This window comes from Nelumbo nucifera, chromosome 2, assembly GCF_055504915.1.
Source record: "Nelumbo nucifera cultivar China Antique chromosome 2, China Antique-T2T, whole genome shotgun sequence".
NCBI classification, from domain to species: domain Eukaryota; kingdom Viridiplantae; phylum Streptophyta; class Magnoliopsida; order Proteales; family Nelumbonaceae; genus Nelumbo; species Nelumbo nucifera.
Genome location: NC_142650.1, coordinates 42,476,374 through 42,493,660, shown reverse-complemented (window position 1 = coordinate 42,493,660; position 17,287 = coordinate 42,476,374). Strand labels below are relative to the sequence as shown.

At 37.6% G+C, this 17,287-nt stretch overlaps 2 protein-coding genes across 2 annotated transcripts; both read left to right on the top strand.

Annotated features, from left to right (window-relative positions):
• The first annotated feature begins 4,989 nt into the window (after positions 1–4,989).
• Positions 4,990–5,779, top strand: LOC104599313 (histone H2B.9-like). Its single transcript, XM_010261796.3, has one exon. It carries the CDS (start codon positions 5,089–5,091, stop codon positions 5,563–5,565), a length of 477 nt encoding a protein of 158 aa, XP_010260098.1. The 5' UTR covers positions 4,990–5,088; the 3' UTR covers positions 5,566–5,779.
• Positions 5,780–5,925: 146 nt separating this feature from the next.
• On the top strand, positions 5,926–16,656 carry LOC104599312 (uncharacterized). The gene is made up of 3 exons (XM_010261795.3): positions 5,926–6,270; positions 6,367–13,529; positions 15,388–16,656. Exon 3 carries the CDS (start codon positions 16,083–16,085, stop codon positions 16,452–16,454), a length of 372 nt encoding a protein of 123 aa, XP_010260097.1. The 5' UTR covers positions 5,926–6,270; positions 6,367–13,529; positions 15,388–16,082; the 3' UTR covers positions 16,455–16,656.
• The last annotated feature ends 631 nt before the right edge of the window (positions 16,657–17,287 follow it).

Genomic DNA, 17,287 nt, shown 5'->3' with positions numbered 1-17,287 from the left:
TCTGAAGTTACTGGTTCCTTCCTTGAGCCATCTTTCATCTTTGGATTGTGAGTCATGTCAGCTTGGGAAACATCATAGAGTCTCTTTTAGTCAAAGAGTTGATAGTCGTGTCTTGAGTCATTTTTCTTTAGTTCATTTTTATGTTTGGGGACCGATCAAAGTGATGTCATACAATGGCTATAAGTATTTTGTAATTTTTGTTGATGACTTTTCAATGATGACATGGATTTAACTTATGAACGATCACAGTGAATTGTTCTCTATTTTTCAAAAAGTGATGTCATACAATGGCTATAAGTATTTTGTAATTTTTGTTGATGACTTTTCAAGGATGACATGGATTTAACTTATGAACGATCACAGTGAATTGTTCTCTATTTTTCAAAAAATTTATGTTGAAATACGTACCTAATTTGGTGTTCATATTAAAATTATTCGTTTTAATAATGCCAAATATTACACCTCAATACCATTTCAACAATACTTAGAGCACCATGGGATAATTCATCAAACTTTTTGTGCCTACACCCCACAACAGAACGGTGTAGCTAAACGGAAAAATTGACATCTCCTTGAAACTGCTCGGTCTTTGATGCTTAATATGAATGTCTCAAAGCATTTTTGGAGTGATGCTGTGCTCACATCCTATTTTATCCTCAATCGGATGCCCATGTCCATCATTGGAAGTTAATCCCCCTTCTCAGTGTTGTTTCCCACCTTGCCTCCATTTTCTCTCACCCCAAGAGTCTTTGGATGTGCTTGTTTTGTTCAAAACTTGGGACCTAGTTTAGACAAGTTAGACACACGAGCTATTAAGTGTATTTTCCTTGGCTACTCAATGACTCAGAAAGGGTATAAGTGCTATGACCCTAACTTTCATAAGTCATTTGTGTGCTCCGATGTCACATTCTTTGAATTGGTTCTTTTTTTCTCGGATACTATGGTTTATTCCCCTTCCCGTGGTTCCCATTCCAGTTGTACATTTACCTCCCATGCCAGTTACTACTGAGAGGCCACCAATCAAACAGGTGTATACTCACAGAAGAGCATCAGCTCCTCCTCCAATTCAGCCATCGTCGACAGATCCTGTCATTGCTTCTTCTCCCTTGGACTTTGATCCTCCTATTGTCTTGCGGAAAGGTAAACGCACTTGTACTTCTCATCCTATTTCACACTATGTTTCAACTGCTCACCTTTCTGCTTCTCATCACAACTTTATATCATTGCCATCATTTGTTTCAATTCCCAAAACTATCCAAAAAGCCTTACCTCCTCAGGGTGGCAGCAAGCCATGGAAGAGAAACTCTTTGCTCTACAACACAATCACACGTGGGAACTCACTGCTCTTCCTCCTGGTAAGCATGTTATTGGGTGTAAGTGGGTCTACATAGTGAAGTATCTTCCATATGGCAGTGTGGAGCGATTGAGGGCCAGGTTAGTGGCCAAGGGCTATTCTTAGTTGTATGGTGTGGACTATATGGAAACACTTTATCCTGTGGCTAAAATTGGTTCAATTCGGGTGTTGATTTCATTAGCTGCTATGTATGATTGGCCCCTTGTGCAACTTGACATAAAAATGCCTTCTACATGGTGATCTCATTGAGGAAGTGTATATGGAGCAATCGGTAGGGTTTGTTGCTCAGAGGGAGGATGGTAAGGTTTGTAGACTCAAAAAGGCAATTTATGGACTGAAATAATCTCCATGTGCATGGTTTGGCAGGTTCAGTGAAGTAGTGAAAGACTTTGGGATGAAACAGTGTCAGGTAGACCATGTTGTGTTCAACCATAACTCAAAAGATGGGAAAATCTTGCTAGTGGTGTATGTAGATGATATTGTCATAATTGGGAGTGACGGTAATGGGATTGACAGGTTGAATAAATTTCTATAGGACCACTTCAATACGAAAGATTTGGGTAAACTGACGTACTTTATGGGAATAGAAGTTGCAAGGTCATGGCATGGAATTAACTTGTCAAAGAAAATATATTTTTGACCTACTTGAAAAAACAAGACTGTTAGGTGCTAAACCACCAGAGACTCCTATGGAACTTAATGTCAAGTTTAGTGTTGATGCAGATGAAGAGTTTGATGATCCTGAAAGATACAAGAGGTTGGTGGGAAAGTTTAACTATCTGACTATTACCCGACCAGATATATCATTTGCTGTGAGTATGGTGTGTCGTTTATGCAACATCCTCGGATTCCTCATTGGGAAGCAGTTCTAAGGATTGTTAGGTACCTGAAGGGTGCTCCAGGTCGTGGTTTGCTATACCAAAGTGGAGGGACTCTTGAAATAGTAGGGTATACAGATGCTGATTGGGCTGGTTCTATACCAAATAGGATATCAACTACAGGGTATTGTACCTTTCTTGGTGGCAATTTTGTAACTTAGAAGAGCAAGAAACAAACAATGGTGACAAGGAGTAGTGCAGAAGCTGATACAGAGCTTTGGCTCATACCATATGTGAACTAGTATGGTTGAAGAACTTGTTACAAGAGATGGGATAACCCATGAGACTATGCTGTGATAACCAAGTTGCTGTTCACATCTCTTCTAACCCAGTATTCCATGAGAGAAAAAACATATTGAGGTCGATTGTCATTTTGTGAGAGAGAAAGTGGTAAGTGGAGTGATAACCACATCTCATGTGAGCTCAAGAAATCAGTGGGTAGATCTCTTTACAAAGAGATTGTCTCAGGGTAGGGTAGATTATATTTGTGACAAGCTGAGACTATATGACATATACTCTCCAGCTTGAGGGGGAGTGTTAGAGTACACAAAACAGGGGTATTTTTGTTATTTGGGTTTATCTATTTGAGAGTGAAAGACCTATTTTATTTAAGTTTAAGTTATGTGTCCCATCACTTATGAGGTACAATATGGTATTTCTTGTAACTATGTTATTGGAAATAAATACAAGTGGGTCGACTAGAGAGATGACTGATTTTTCCTCTACTGGCCGAACCCTTATTCTTCTTCTCCTTTTCTCTACTATAACCTAAGACTAAATAAGGTTTTACAATGTAAAATTTCAAAACAGGAAAAATAAAAGAAAAGAATTACGACCCTTATTGAGGATTCAAGGGTATGGCCAAATTCCAAAAGGTAAAAAAAAAAGATGCATGATGTATTGGCCTTTCTAAAAATAGATATATATTGTGAGTTTGGATTTCCTCTTCAGGAAATTGGTCCTCACAACCTTCTGTGCCACATATTAAGAATATCTCTATATTTTTTTTTAATAAAAGGAACATCTCTGTACTTACATGTTTTTATTCATATGGAGATGTTTTACAAAGGGCTGTGAGTATTGATACATTTTGTTCAACATCATATAGAGTGTTAGCCTTGAAAAGAGCTAAGACCGAATATACTCCCCACATAGGTCGCCTCACATGCACATCGTACCATTCATTGGGAACATCTCTCGTACTTATACCTAATTATTCATGGGAGATGTTCTCAATGCACAATGGATGTGCATGTGAGGTGCCCAAATGTGAGGAGCAAATCCCGTTCCAAAAAAGCTAGGGTAAGCATGTGATTCTTTTTCTTTTTTTGATATATCAAAGTAAATCCTAACAATTTTGGTGATATCCAATTAATTAATTAACTTATAAAAAATTAATTAAAGGATGATTTGTTATTGCAATTTTAAAATTTGCTATTTTAGGTGCTGTTTAGCAAGTCTTTTTAGAAACATCTTCCAATAACACTGATGATCAAAAGACATAATGAGCTTTAGGGGTATTATCTTTAAAGACAATGACTGTTTGGTAAGCAACTTGGTCTATTAGATTTTTAAAAGTGTGTTTAGAAGCTATATATCATGTAGAGGGCCAAAAAATTTCATTTGAAGCTTCCCAAAATTCGGCGTTTTTAGTCTTTTTAGGTATTTTCGTGCATGCATCTTTTCATCTTTCAAGCTTGTTGAGACCTAAAATGTGCATAAAGATTTACCAAACGTCGCTTTAATTTATGCTTAATTATTTTTCATGTGTAGTTGTGTACTTATATTATGCAAAATAAAGTCAAATACACAAACGACAGAGAATCATGCCGACTAGCCCTTGGATTTCATCAACAATCTAATTGAGGTTCATGTCGCATACGACTCATTTTAAGGTAATTTATTTCATAATATATAGTATCCATTTGGTTCACATCTAGAATTGGAATCAAAATGGTATATTCCCATAGTTCTCAAAAGGGGAATGCTATTCTAGTAGGAACAAGAATGAGATTTCAATTATGCTCAACCAAACAGTTGGACCCGAATAACCCATGATCTCTAAGAGATCAAATCAGCCCTCCACAAGATTGCCCCCTACAACGTCCCACAACACATTCTCCCGTGTATTTTGAGAACATCTTTCAATAATAATACCAAAAATGATGATATCATCATCGGGAAATGTTCCTAATACATGGCGGGGATGTGCCGTGGAACGTTATGGAGGACTGATTTGAATTCAATTTCCAAACCCTTATTCCTATGAACCAAACGGGGCTATAATATTAAAGTAATTTCTATTTATTTAACTCTAATATATTTGGGCTTTCTGGGCCGGAAATCACGACACAAAAGGCTAAGTGGAAAGCCGTACTAATGGACAGCTGACTTTTGCATAATCCAGGGCTTTAACGGGTAACTCCCCCAAACTTAAAGCAAAACCTTGCATGCCTGGCCGTAAAAGATGACCAATCAATCCTCTAGTACCAGTTAACTATTCTTCTATGGCCCCTACCTACGTACCCACGTGAGTGTGAGACGCAATTTTATGCCAAACCATCTCGATCCGTGTTAAAGAAGTTAAACCAATACGATTATGCCACGTAGCGAAAGAATTCAAGTTCCCGCATCTTTTTCAACCGTCGATTATTCGATCAGGAACAACGGCTGAGATTCTACTAGACATCGATCCGTGCCTCTCTCAATTTACCAATTAAATTCCGTCTGCCACCTCTATAAGTTACAAAGTGGTTCCTTGACTCTCATCAAAACTCGAACATAAATCTTCTTTCTTTCACAGTTTGCCTGGGTTTTCCTTAGCTTCTTTTTCGTTCGTGTTATAAAGAAATTCTGATGGCGCCAAAGGCCGAGAAGAAGCCCGCAGAGAAGAAGCCGGCAGCTGAGAAGCCGGCCGAAGAGAAGGAGAAGGTGGCCGAGAAAGCACCGGCTGAGAAAAAACCAAAGGCTGAAAAGCAGCCGAAGGCCGGGAAGAAGCTGCCGAAGGAGGGAGGTGCGTCTGCTGGTGACAAGAAGAAGAAGAGAACGAAGAAGAGCAGTGAAACGTACAAGATCTACATTTTCAAGGTTCTGAAGCAGGTCCATCCCGACATCGGGATCTCTAGCAAGGCCATGGGCATCATGAACAGCTTCATCAATGATATCTTTGAGAAGCTTGCCCAGGAGGCTTCCAGACTTGCACGGTATAACAAGAAGCCCACGATCACGTCTCGGGAGATTCAGACTTCGGTGCGGCTTGTTCTTCCCGGTGAATTGGCCAAGCACGCGGTATCTGAAGGCACTAAAGCCGTTACTAAATTTACCAGCTCTTGAACGGCGGTGGATTGGCGCGGTTATTTGAATGGAAAAATCAAAATTAGGTTTAGGGTTTGTGGTCTTGTTAAAGGTCGTCTTCCTTTTATAATCTTTTTAAATTTTATGTCTTTCTGATGTAATATACTAATCTCTGTTTGAGTAATAGATACGTTTTGTATCTTAGATATGTTTCCATGTAGAATTTGTTACATTATCTTCTAAAATTTCTCTATATGCTCTTTCTATTTTGCGCTTTATATGGTTTGTGCGGCTTGGATCATGGGTGTTGCTCGCTATCAAGCGTTTGAGGAATTCTGTTTGGTGGTTGTAGTTACGTTGTCTTGTTCCCTTTGTATTCTTTGATTTTTCCCCTTCGGCGCTAACGTTTTCGGCGTCATTGAATTTGAACTCTGCTTTTGTGATTGAAAGATGCCAAATGGAGCGCACTTATGATTACTTGATGCAAAATTCAGTTGTTGAAATTGACAGTTAAGTTGTCTTCAGTGTTGAAGTTATCTTTGAATTGGGGAAACTGATTTCAAAAAATAAAAAATCTGGCCAGCATGTTTTTTCTCCAGAGGGACTGAAATGTTTTGCACTTTTGGGAGCTTTAATAGGGGGCAGAGTTGTTGCCGTTGCGGGGAATTCGTTACTCGAAAATTTCTTTCAAGCCATTATGCAGTTAAGTTCGGGTTCTGCTTTCTGTTGATATTTCCCGCTACGGTGCGTTTCCATCTCCAGACTCCCGTAATTGACATTCCTGTTTTCCTCCGTATGCAATGATGTAGTTGATCCGGCCGTTTGATTTTACTGTTTCAGGAGCTTGATTTACTTTGCTTTGTTACTTCATCTCTGGTTCACTATTTTCTCCTTGATGTCGTGCTCATGGGTGCTTACTGCCACTGGTAGGAGACTTAACTACAATCTACAGGTACTGTCTTTACCAAAAAGTAGATTTAACATTTAACTAAGAAAATGAATTCCTGATCAAAAAGGGCTAAAAAAGGAAATATTATCATCTGGATAACGTAAAGCTACTTCATGTTTCAGTTTCTAAGAATCTCTCCTTGAATTTTTATATTTTACACAATGGTAGCTTGCCATGCTATCTATCTGGTGTTTCAACTTCTATGTCGTGTGCCGCATGCTATATATCTTTGCTTTTTCTGCTTCAGTTATCTGGGTTGGCAGGTGGACATTAAGATGCTTAAAGTGTCTGCTGATTCTTTATTTTCAAAGCATTTGACACCAATAAATTCATTCATGGCCATCTTGGAAGTTATATCACTCCCATTCATGAAGCATGCCAAAGTTTGCGTTTTACACAACACGAAGAGTCATTCAACGTTTCGATAGAGAAATCTGGGGAGTGTTTGCCAGTTACTGGGTTCACCTTCTTAACTATTTCAGTGAGGACCCAACGCCAAGGAGATAGTGGTCCCTAATATGTAAATATTAAAATTTCAAGTTTGCATTTAGTAGGCATTCTGATTTCATTTCTCTTCAGAGATAGAAAGGTGCATGCTGACTGCTTGATTCTAGCCTTTGGCTCTAATGGTTCATCATGCTTAGGGGTACAAGAACGAAGTTATGTGTTTTAAGAGTTCTATATTTACGTTATTATAGAGAACTTTTGCTTTTATTTTGGGTTCATATTTTTCAAGTCTAGCCAAAACTTCTGCACTATCGAACCAAATTCAAGCTGGGTTCGGTTTATTCTGGCCCAAGTTGTACACCTTGGTCAAATTTATCTAGTAATCCTTCAATCTCTTGGGGAATTGATGTTGTTTAAGGTGCTAGAATGGTAACCATACGTATAATGTTATTTTAAATAATTCGTGATAATACCGCCCCCCCCCCCCACCAAAAAAAAAAAAAAAGAAAAAAAAAAAACGTTGTTGTTTAGTAAGATAACTAGTTATTAGTTGACGTAGTTGATGCTTAGTCTTACTGGGTACCAACCAACTAGTTAGTGATGCAACTGGTGTGACCCTCAATTGGTTAGTTGGTTGACTTGTTGCACCTTAATAACATTGCCCTGAACTATGTTTTGCGATGAGGTGGTAATATATTCATCTTTAACCCAGTGATGTCTTTTATAATTGGTACATATGGGAACATGTTTGCTAGTTGAGTTTTTTTTATATAGGAAACTCAAAAAGGAGTCAAGAATTCTGTATGTAGATGGCAGCATGTTTTGACGCCCAAAGGATCCCACATGTTCTTCCCTTTACCCTTTACTTGTGTTTATACAAGATGGAATTGCCATGTTAATGTGGATAGTGATATTAAACATGTGGTCACTCTATAGAATCCCTACCCAATGGACAGTTTGGATAAACCATATGATCCCTCCACATGGCGGAATTAAGCTAGGTCATGTGGGGAAGGTCCTTACTTGACCCAATCAGGGAACCTTTTTCACACAAAACAAAAATTATATAATATAATATTACCATCATTCAACTATCATTCTGGTGGCGATATACCAACTTTTTAGGCCTATGGTATATTTTATCATTGGAAATTATCTTTGGAGCCTGTATATTAGAAGTTCCTTGAGATTTCTTTGTCAATTATGAATCTGAGTGGCGATTGGAGTGAAAAACATTGGGCCAAAGATGATCTGAGATTAGGCCTCTTTTGACAATGGTGCTTGCAGTTCTTGAAGGTCAAAACAGAAACATTTGCACCTTTGCTCCCCCCACCCACCCAAAAAAAATGAAGAACCATAAGGCTAGTGGGGGACAGTCAGCCAGTGCTGGAATGTTTCTCACGTGATGTTGGGTGGTCTCCTTGAATACCTTTGCTGTTTCTACTGCTATTGTTGTTTTTGTTTTCTTTAAGTAACTTTGTCCTCTAATCTGAGGTTTGTGTGGTCTGAGCAATGCTATCCTGATTTTGACAATTTTCAGTGTTATAATCTTGAAAAAATAGATGTGGTATTGAACAGAATGGAATAGCATAACAGGACTCATGTAGCCAATGCCATATAGATAGGACAGGGTTAGATGATGATAGTCTTGAAAAAAATCATGGTTATTTTGCTTTGATATTCCTTAGGAAGTAAATCCTGTAATATGCCAGGCTTGTAGGATTTAAGTTTTTTCTGTCATGAAGTCCAAGTTGGGGCTGTTATCATCTTAAGGTACTCCGTGTTTATTCTATTGCAATGTAGGTTAACTGCTGGAATGATTGCTTCTCTATACCCACTTTCTCATGGAGCTTTGGTTATTGAAGATAGGGTATTCAAAGGCTTTGCTTGGGGTAGGATGCTTTTTAAGCATGATACAGTAATATTTTAGACTAGAGACTTGTAATTTCTAGCATTCTTTAGCTTGAAGTTGTGGGAAATAACGATAAACTACTTTAGTTCCTGTAAGGCTGTAACATGATTAAACTTGCCAAGCCAAAACATAGTTTCTGGGCAACCCATTGAACACACAAATAAAACAAAATCACATCCTTATAGTGAATCTATGCAAATAAAAGATGGCTAATGATTCTGACATCTGTTTTAGACATACAACATTTTGGAAAATATCTTCCAATTTATGAGATTTTTAATTGTAAGAGATTCCCCTTGTGTTGCAATTTGAATGAAGAATGCTCCTGAATTGAGAGAGCAGGTAACCAACCAGTGCTGTGAAGAATGTAAATACCAAAAAAGAGCCTTTAGTATCTTACCTCCACACCAACTCTGGATTCCTACCCAGAGTAGGTAGCTCAACTTCATTGAACTATATAGCAAATTCTCCATGAAATCAACTTCCAATTCGTTCATATTTTACCATAAAATCTTGTTCCCATTTGAACTCATCCCTGTTTGTTCGAGGTTTTAAACTAAGTATCATGAAAATATAAGGGGATAACATGAGAATTATACAAAAAGTTTATAGATGCATTAATAAATGGGAAACGAAGCATGGATAAACACATTGAAGAAGTATGATATAATGAAAAGTAAGCATTTGATAGAGAAAGGAAGAATTATAGTAAGTAAACCACACACCTACACCTTAGACATACATTGTAGTTTGTATACATGATTACAAAGTTACATTTGGTCTTGGGATAGTAAATCTACACCAAATGACATTCAAAAGCTTGCAAGAGTTATTTTTGATAAAATAAAAACTACAACCAAGTTGTAGACCAGCCCCCAGTGTTATTATATGTACCTTTTTGAGGATTGAAAAAGAAGTTTCACATGAAAATATAAAATGTTCCCTCAACAATTGGGATTTTACTAATCTACACCATTTATCAGAAAAAGGGAATTTTACCATTAGTAACTAAAAAAGTTCATTAGAAGATTGGATGAAAATTCAACATAAAAAAAGATTCAATGAAAATTTGAAGTGTAGAACAAATTTCAACTTCTCTGGAGTTTTCCACCAATCCACCCTATTGAAAGAATGAGCTGGATGAAAAGCAACCATGGTTCTTGAAGAGTCTGGACCTCTGCCCCTGGGGACATTTCTTTTTGTTTATTTCAGTGAATCTATAATCTGAAGAAAGTAAAGAATATAATAAAGAATTAGGCATGGGGATGCTTCAAATTAAGTTTCTGTGCTGGATATTTCTGTTTTCTGTTCAATTCTTTATCGTCCCATTCCATTTATGTGAGTGATATATAAAAGTACCTTTCAAATGTAAAGCTTCCCAGTATAGTTCAACCTTAAATTTAGGATGTTATATGAAGTTGTTGGATCTGAAAATCATTTCCAAATTGGTTGTATTTCAATTGTTTTGGCTGAACGTCGTAAACAGAGCTGTTTGGGAGGGGAATAACTTTAGACCGTCTTTGAGAACCAAGGAGATGATCTTTTAACAGGCTTTGATGGATCCCCTATGCGTTGATCATTCCATTGTAAAGCTTACAGAGATTGTGACATTTCAATCTGTAGTAAGTATTCTAATGAAAATTTTTGTCCAACTGTCCGTATGTAGTAGGACATATTATGACATGTATGGAGATGCTAACTTTCAGCAACTGTGGCTAGCAGTAAGCTGTTCTTCTACCGGTTATAAATTTAGAAAATTACTAGAAAGGAGTTTCTTAAACCAACCATTCTTGCATAAGTTGCATCTCTCTCTTATAAGATTTGTCTATTTAATATCATATTCCTTTTTAAGGTTATTGTAGGTCTCAAATGGCCTTTTCACAGGCCTTCCCTGTGTTAGTCAGATCTATTTATTGCTACCCCAACCCTGGCTTCTTCACCTTGTTTGCAGATTAACCCTCAATAGATTATCAAGTTCTTTGCTGAATCTTTGAAAAATTTTCCGTGATGCAACTAATCTATCAAACTTTAAAGGAAGCATGGGACCTCTTGTTGAGCTTGTATATATGATGCGATATTCTTCTTGTTCTTCATGCTTTTACAGAGTAAGTCCTGCCTGATCTGGTCTACTCTGGATGCAACTGAACTTTTAAGACTGAAGAAAGATGTGTAGCAATTCTTGACTAGATGGTGTGCAGAGTGCTTTGAATTAGTGTGGCTTTTCCAATTTTTAGATGCATGTTTATTCCTAGATGTACATCTCTTTTCTGATCTCTCTACCAGTCATTCTGAATCATAAGTTTCCCAAGTGAAATTATCATCCATCTTGCAGTGGGGAGCCCCTTTATGTTCTGTACTATTAGGCACCTCCTAGCTTGCATGTTTAGGATGGTGAATGGTTCTATACGGGTCATTCTTTTGGTGCTATGGTAAAATCTTGGGCTAACACGCATGGGGTTTTGAATTCGAGTCTGAATGCAGCCAATTTGTGCAAGAAAATGCCAAAGGTGATGTTCGTATCAGTCCACCCCTCTGAAGGATCCTGCATAGCTGGCATCACATTGGATTGTGGCCGCTTTTTGCCCTTTTTATGGTGGGCATTCTCTACTCCCTACTATTTATACAACCATACATAATAAAGGTTTTGAAGCTGCACAAATGTCACATAAAACCAACGACATTGGAAGGGAAATTGTCTAAAATTCACCATGAATTTTTAGCATCTCTTAAACTCACCACAACTTTTCAAAATGTTTAAAACTCACCATGTTAGTAAGTTTTTATTTTCCAAAACTTACCTTCCCTTAGTGCGCAGATAATGCTTCTTAACAGAGGTGTCCACATCAGCATAAATAACAATTTTCATGATCAAATTACCCTTGTATGGTGAGTTAGAGGAAAATGGTCTTTTTTCAGTTTTCAATTTTCATGTTTTTTTTTTTGCATTTTTAGTGTTTTGTTATAATTTCTAATATTTTTATAGTTTCTGTTTTTTTACATTTTTCTATTTTCTACAATCTATAATTTTCCTATATTTTTTGTTATTTATTTGCAATTTCTGTGTTTTTCTATAATTTTTGGTGATTTTTCTATAATTTTTATTTTTCAATTTTTATAGTTTCTATAATTTGAAAATAATTTTTAATTTTGTTTGCAATTTCTATCCCTTGTCTAAAATTCATCCAAAATTCTTCAACTGCCTAGAGGACGAGCATGCTACGTTCTTCTAATATATGAGCACAAGGGAATAACGCTCCCTTGAAGGACTCTTGAAGAGTCCTGCAGATGTTCTGTTGATGATGCATGATCACACGATTCTTTCATTCTCCTTTCAAGGCTTCTCTATACCAACGGTACACTAAGTACTGGGTAACCAGACGTTCTTTTATGATCTGACTCCCTTCAACAAGTGTTTGTGGATCTATAGTGTCCATTTTTTTGTCCCTCTCTAGGAAATTACCCAAATGCTGGTCTCTATGTCTCGGGGTCTATGGGTATGGTCCAAACCTTTAAAGTGGCCATTCTCAGTCTCAGAATCAAACCCGAATCTATTTTTGCCCTCTCCAGAGTGCAATATCACGTTCGCAATTCTTTCCAACTAATGATGGAACCTTAGAATTTTAAATTCCTTCCTCTAGTCATCTCGGAAGGGGCCATTACTTGATGCAGTGACAATAAAACCTTGGGCTGTCAAGCGTGGGAAAGCAGGTTCAAGTCTGTTTCGCAGAATGCTGTCCTAACCAGGATTTCCATTGGGTGTCGGCCTTTCCTTGAAATCGTTTGCCCTTGTTTGTTTCCAGTGCAATTTCATTTGTATTGGTGCTATGGAAGTCCAAATGAGTTAACAGTCCAATTCTGGTTTAGTTTTGTTAGATGTTTTACTTTATTATGTCTATTTGCAGTGTAAATAAATAAACTAAAAATTAAAGCAGAAAAATGTAAAAACAAACCAAAATTTGCAAAATTCTCATATGTACTTGATGCAGTACGAGATTCATATAAACTGAATAAACATTTATAAAGTTGGTTTTCGAAGATCTATCTTAGTACGCATAATGATATAGTATAGAAGAAAGCTAATAATTTATATGTAAGTTGAGACCACTACAAGACATGTAAGAAGCCAAGGTGACGATACCAACCCAACTTAGTAAATATTTATTGAAATAGTATTATCATCGAATTTCTATCTTAGTTTATTTTTACCAGGTTAGTGTCATCATAGGATTTCTATTTTAGTTTGCCTTTACTAAGTTAACGTTACAACGAGATTTTTGAATTTGTATTCAATTAGAACTTTCTTTTTTGAAGAGATTTAATTTGCTTATAATGAGTGTTTTATTAGATTAGAAAACTTCTTTGTAGGAGGCATAAGGGTGTAAGTCTATAGAGTAGCTAGGGAAAAATTAGGGGAGTTTTTGGTTGATTTTCTCGTAAGTATTCAATGGAGAGTTGTTCTTTTTGTTTATTTCGGCTTTTGTTCTTTTCTTTGAAGCTTTTTTGAATGTGGTTTTGTTTCTGTACTACGCCCTTTGGTATCAAAACTCATGTTTGATTCTTATTTGGATTATGGAGTGCCTCAAATCATGGAAGAGGAACTCTAACAACAAAACACAAGAAGAGGTGTTAGAGGTGAGAAGACAAGTTGATGCACTTGCTCAAGCGCTGAAATCGCTGCAAAGGGACGACTCCGATGTAAGTGTCTCCGCTCGTTCCTTTTCATCATCAAGGCAAACATCTAGGTCAGCTGTAGTTGTAAGTTATGATCAGAAACAGTGGGAAACGGGTTTCAATATTGAGATCCGAAAGTTTCATGTATGTTTCTCTACTTGGCAAGCAACCAAACTGGTTGTAGTTGCAAGTGGTGAACAAAAAGAAGGGGAAACAGACATCAAGTTTAAATTCTCAGAGTTTCATGGAGGTATAACTCCAAACAAATTCATGGAATGGAGTTCCATGGAAGCGTTATTAGTTTTAAAGTCTAAAGATGAATCAAATTTTATTTCTTTATTGATTGTTTTAATATTGTTGAGGATTGTAACGAAAATCTTGTGTGGCCATTCTCCTCAACAATATCTCTTGAAGAGAAATTTGTTAATTGGAATAAATCTCCAATCTATGATGAACCAATTACTAAGGAGGAATACGCCAAAATTCATTATGAATTTCAAAATGATGGAGATTATACTTATCATCTTGGGGATTATGATCACATTGTATAGATGCATGTCTACGAAGATCCTTATTGGCAAGCATTGTTGCAATGCTCAAAAGGGTCAATAAAAGAAGATTTGGGTTCTATGAAGTGTAAGAAATATACTTCAAAATTTAAGATATGAAATGAAGAAATTTCAATTTGTATTGGAGGCTTACATCACCAATTATTTATCAAAGGGTTAGAAACAAAGAAGTACAACGGAAGTGCAACAATATATGTTGGCGACCTCTTAAATGGTAACATGAATCCAAGGTTAAATTCTCTCCAACCCAAGGATGATGGTGCGATACGAAATTTGAATCAATTAAGTAAACATTTACAAAGTTGATTTTCGAAGACCCATCTTAGTACGTATAAGGGGAGGATGATACGATACAAAAGTAAGCTAATAAGTTTTAGCAAGTTGGGACTACTACAAGACATGTAAGAAGCAGAGGTGATGGCACCGATCCAACATAGTAAATATTAACGAGATAACATCATTGCAAAATTTCTATCTTAGTTTGTTTTTACCAAGTTAGTGCCATTACAAGATTTTTATCTTAGTTCGTTTCTGCCAAGTTAGCATTACAACGTGGTTTTTGAACTTGTATTCAATTAAGATTTTTTTTTTGAAGAGATTTAATATGATTATAATAAGAAATGTTTTATTAGATTATGAACTTCTTTCAAGTGCAGAGCCAAGAAATTGTTATAAAGGGGGCCAAAACATAAATGAAGTATGGATGGACCCATAGGGGGGGGGGGCAACCATTGAGATGGAGAGTGGGGAGAAGAGAAAATTTATATGGAAAGCTATTTTTCAGTGGGGAGTTTCTAAACCATAGGGGGTGGGGGGCATGGCTCCCCTGGGTCTCTCCAGGTTCTGCCCTGCTTCTTTATAGGAGGCATAAGGATGTAAGTCTATATAAAGAGTAGCTAAGGTAAAGTTAGGGGAATTTTTGATTGATTTTTTCTTAAATATTCAGTGAAAGTTATTTCTTGTTTGTTTTGCCTTTTGTTCTGGTTTTGTTTTTGTACTGCGCCAATACTCCCATCCATTTATACCATTACAAATGAAGGTGCATTGTGAATAAACGGATCTTGGAAAAAGGCCTTTGTGAAACCCTGCAGGCAGGGGCTTTATTTTCCTTATTTCTTCCATGCCCTCTTGAGACCTCGAAAAATGGACAAATTCCTTTTCTTAGGAACACATACAAAATTCGCCACTACACAAAGGAAGGATAGGATAATGGTAACCCCACCATTAACTACTTCATTTATGAATTTCATAGTAATAGAAATACATGTCCTACCGAGACAGAATTTGTAACTTGCTATCCTCTTGTCTAGCAGGCAAAGATTTACCTCCGTGGAAAGGCTGATTCATTCAGATCGACATGAGAGTCCAACTACATTGCATTGCTAGAATCCATGTATATTTGAAACAGGTTGACCTCCTTGCTTCTCTCATTCCCGCTGAGCCCCCTTTCTCCTCGGTCCAATTAGGGAACCTGGTTTTCAAAGTCTAAACATGTAATCATACTTGATAAGATTCATGATCTTCTTTATTTTATTTTATGTTTTTAATTTGACCATCCCTACTTTTTTTTTTCATCAACCTAAACCAAAAACAAAATAAATGTTTGTGATTTGATACAGCCCGGCGTGCAGCGATGCTCAAAACGCAAATGCAGGGTCGCTTTTGTCATTTAACAGAATGGAATAAATAATGCGTGTTTGAATTTGACGAGAGGAGACCGGAAAGGAGTTGGTGGTGGAACTAAACTAATGGTTCCTTCTTCTACCTCTTCTACTGTTTCTTCGTCTTCGATCACCAACCGCCCAACTCCAACTGTAATATCAAATCACCAAATTCATTCATGTAGTTGAGATTAGGTTCCTCTGCTCCTCTCCATGTACTCCCAACCCTCCCGTTACCTCTCCCCTCATATACGTCATATGTCAATTGTCAACCCAATAAATAGAAGGGGAAAACCAAAACCCTAAGCAGAGGGACCAAGTGCAAGCGCAAAAGCCATCGGAGAGACATGACTCTTCCCTTCCTCCTGCAGTCGATCCTCCGGCAGATCGCCACGCGGCGTCCACTGCTACTCTACGCCGTCACTTGGACCGTGCTCTTGACAGTTACAGTTGCGGTGGCTTCTTTCTCCCCGGAGATCGCTTTTGTGTCCGCGATATCTCCTTCTTCTTCTTTCTCCCGGGCGTGCGATTCGCAGCAGGGCACCGTTCGGGTTCCTCTAGATTTTCCGGGGGAGGTGTTATGCTTGCCGGCTGGTTTCTTCAAAAGGTCTAAGATGGATTTCTTCGTTCCTCCGATCTTCGCCGCCGTTGTTGTCGCTTGCTCCGCTTGTGTGGTTCGAGCCCTGAGTTTATGGGAACTAGATGAGACCACCGGTTGAGACTCATGAGTCATGAGAAGCGTGGTTCTTGGTTCGGTCAAACCGTAGATGTGTCACAGACTCACAGTCGTTTTCTTCTAGGAAATTTAAGTAGGGTACAAAAATACGATGTACGGTTGGTTAATAGTTGTGTCTCTATCACCGTTGGATTAGTCTGATATCTGACTAAATATAAAGAGAGATGCTGTTCCTACCGTTGAAAAGCCTTTAGAGTCTAATATACAAAATATCTGTGTATAAGAGGGAGGGAGAAATACCTTATCTGTCTGGGGATAAAGAAACTGTATTGGGGGGGTGTAGGGCCGTGATAACTTGCCACATGGACATGATTGAAAATGTGGCCCACCATTGCATGGTCCCAACGGACCCAACCACGACATTGTTCAAGCCAAAACTCAGCCAAAAACTTTTAGCCATATGATTCGGACTACATTTTGAAGAGGAGCTTTTCTCTACGCGTCCAATTAAATCGAATAAAATCAGATGATTATATGGTTCTCTTTGTATTCATTCTTGATCCAAATTGATTTACTATGTGCCTCCTGAATCCTGATACTGCAAACATGAGACGAGTAATTTTGGCCTATGGGCCTCAGATGTCAATACCATTCAACAGTTAAACTTTCACCTTTCAAGGATGGTGTTCTGTTCAGCCAAAAGGGTCAATTTTAACCAATTTTAACCAGTTTATTAGGGTCAGGTGTTCTCTACCCAAAAGTGGGTGGGGGGAATTTCAAGTAGAGCAGGTCCCTTGAAAATAATATTGTACAAACAAAAATGATGCTTATAATCTAACAAGATCTCAAGGAACTATTTAGTTTCACAGTTTATGA

Coding starts and splice junctions, on each gene's coding strand:
- LOC104599313 (XM_010261796.3), top strand. CDS start 5,089: ATGGCGCCAAAGGCCGAGAAGAAGCCCGCAGAGAAGAAGCCGGCAGCT.
- LOC104599312 (XM_010261795.3), top strand. CDS start 16,083: ATGACTCTTCCCTTCCTCCTGCAGTCGATCCTCCGGCAGATCGCCACG.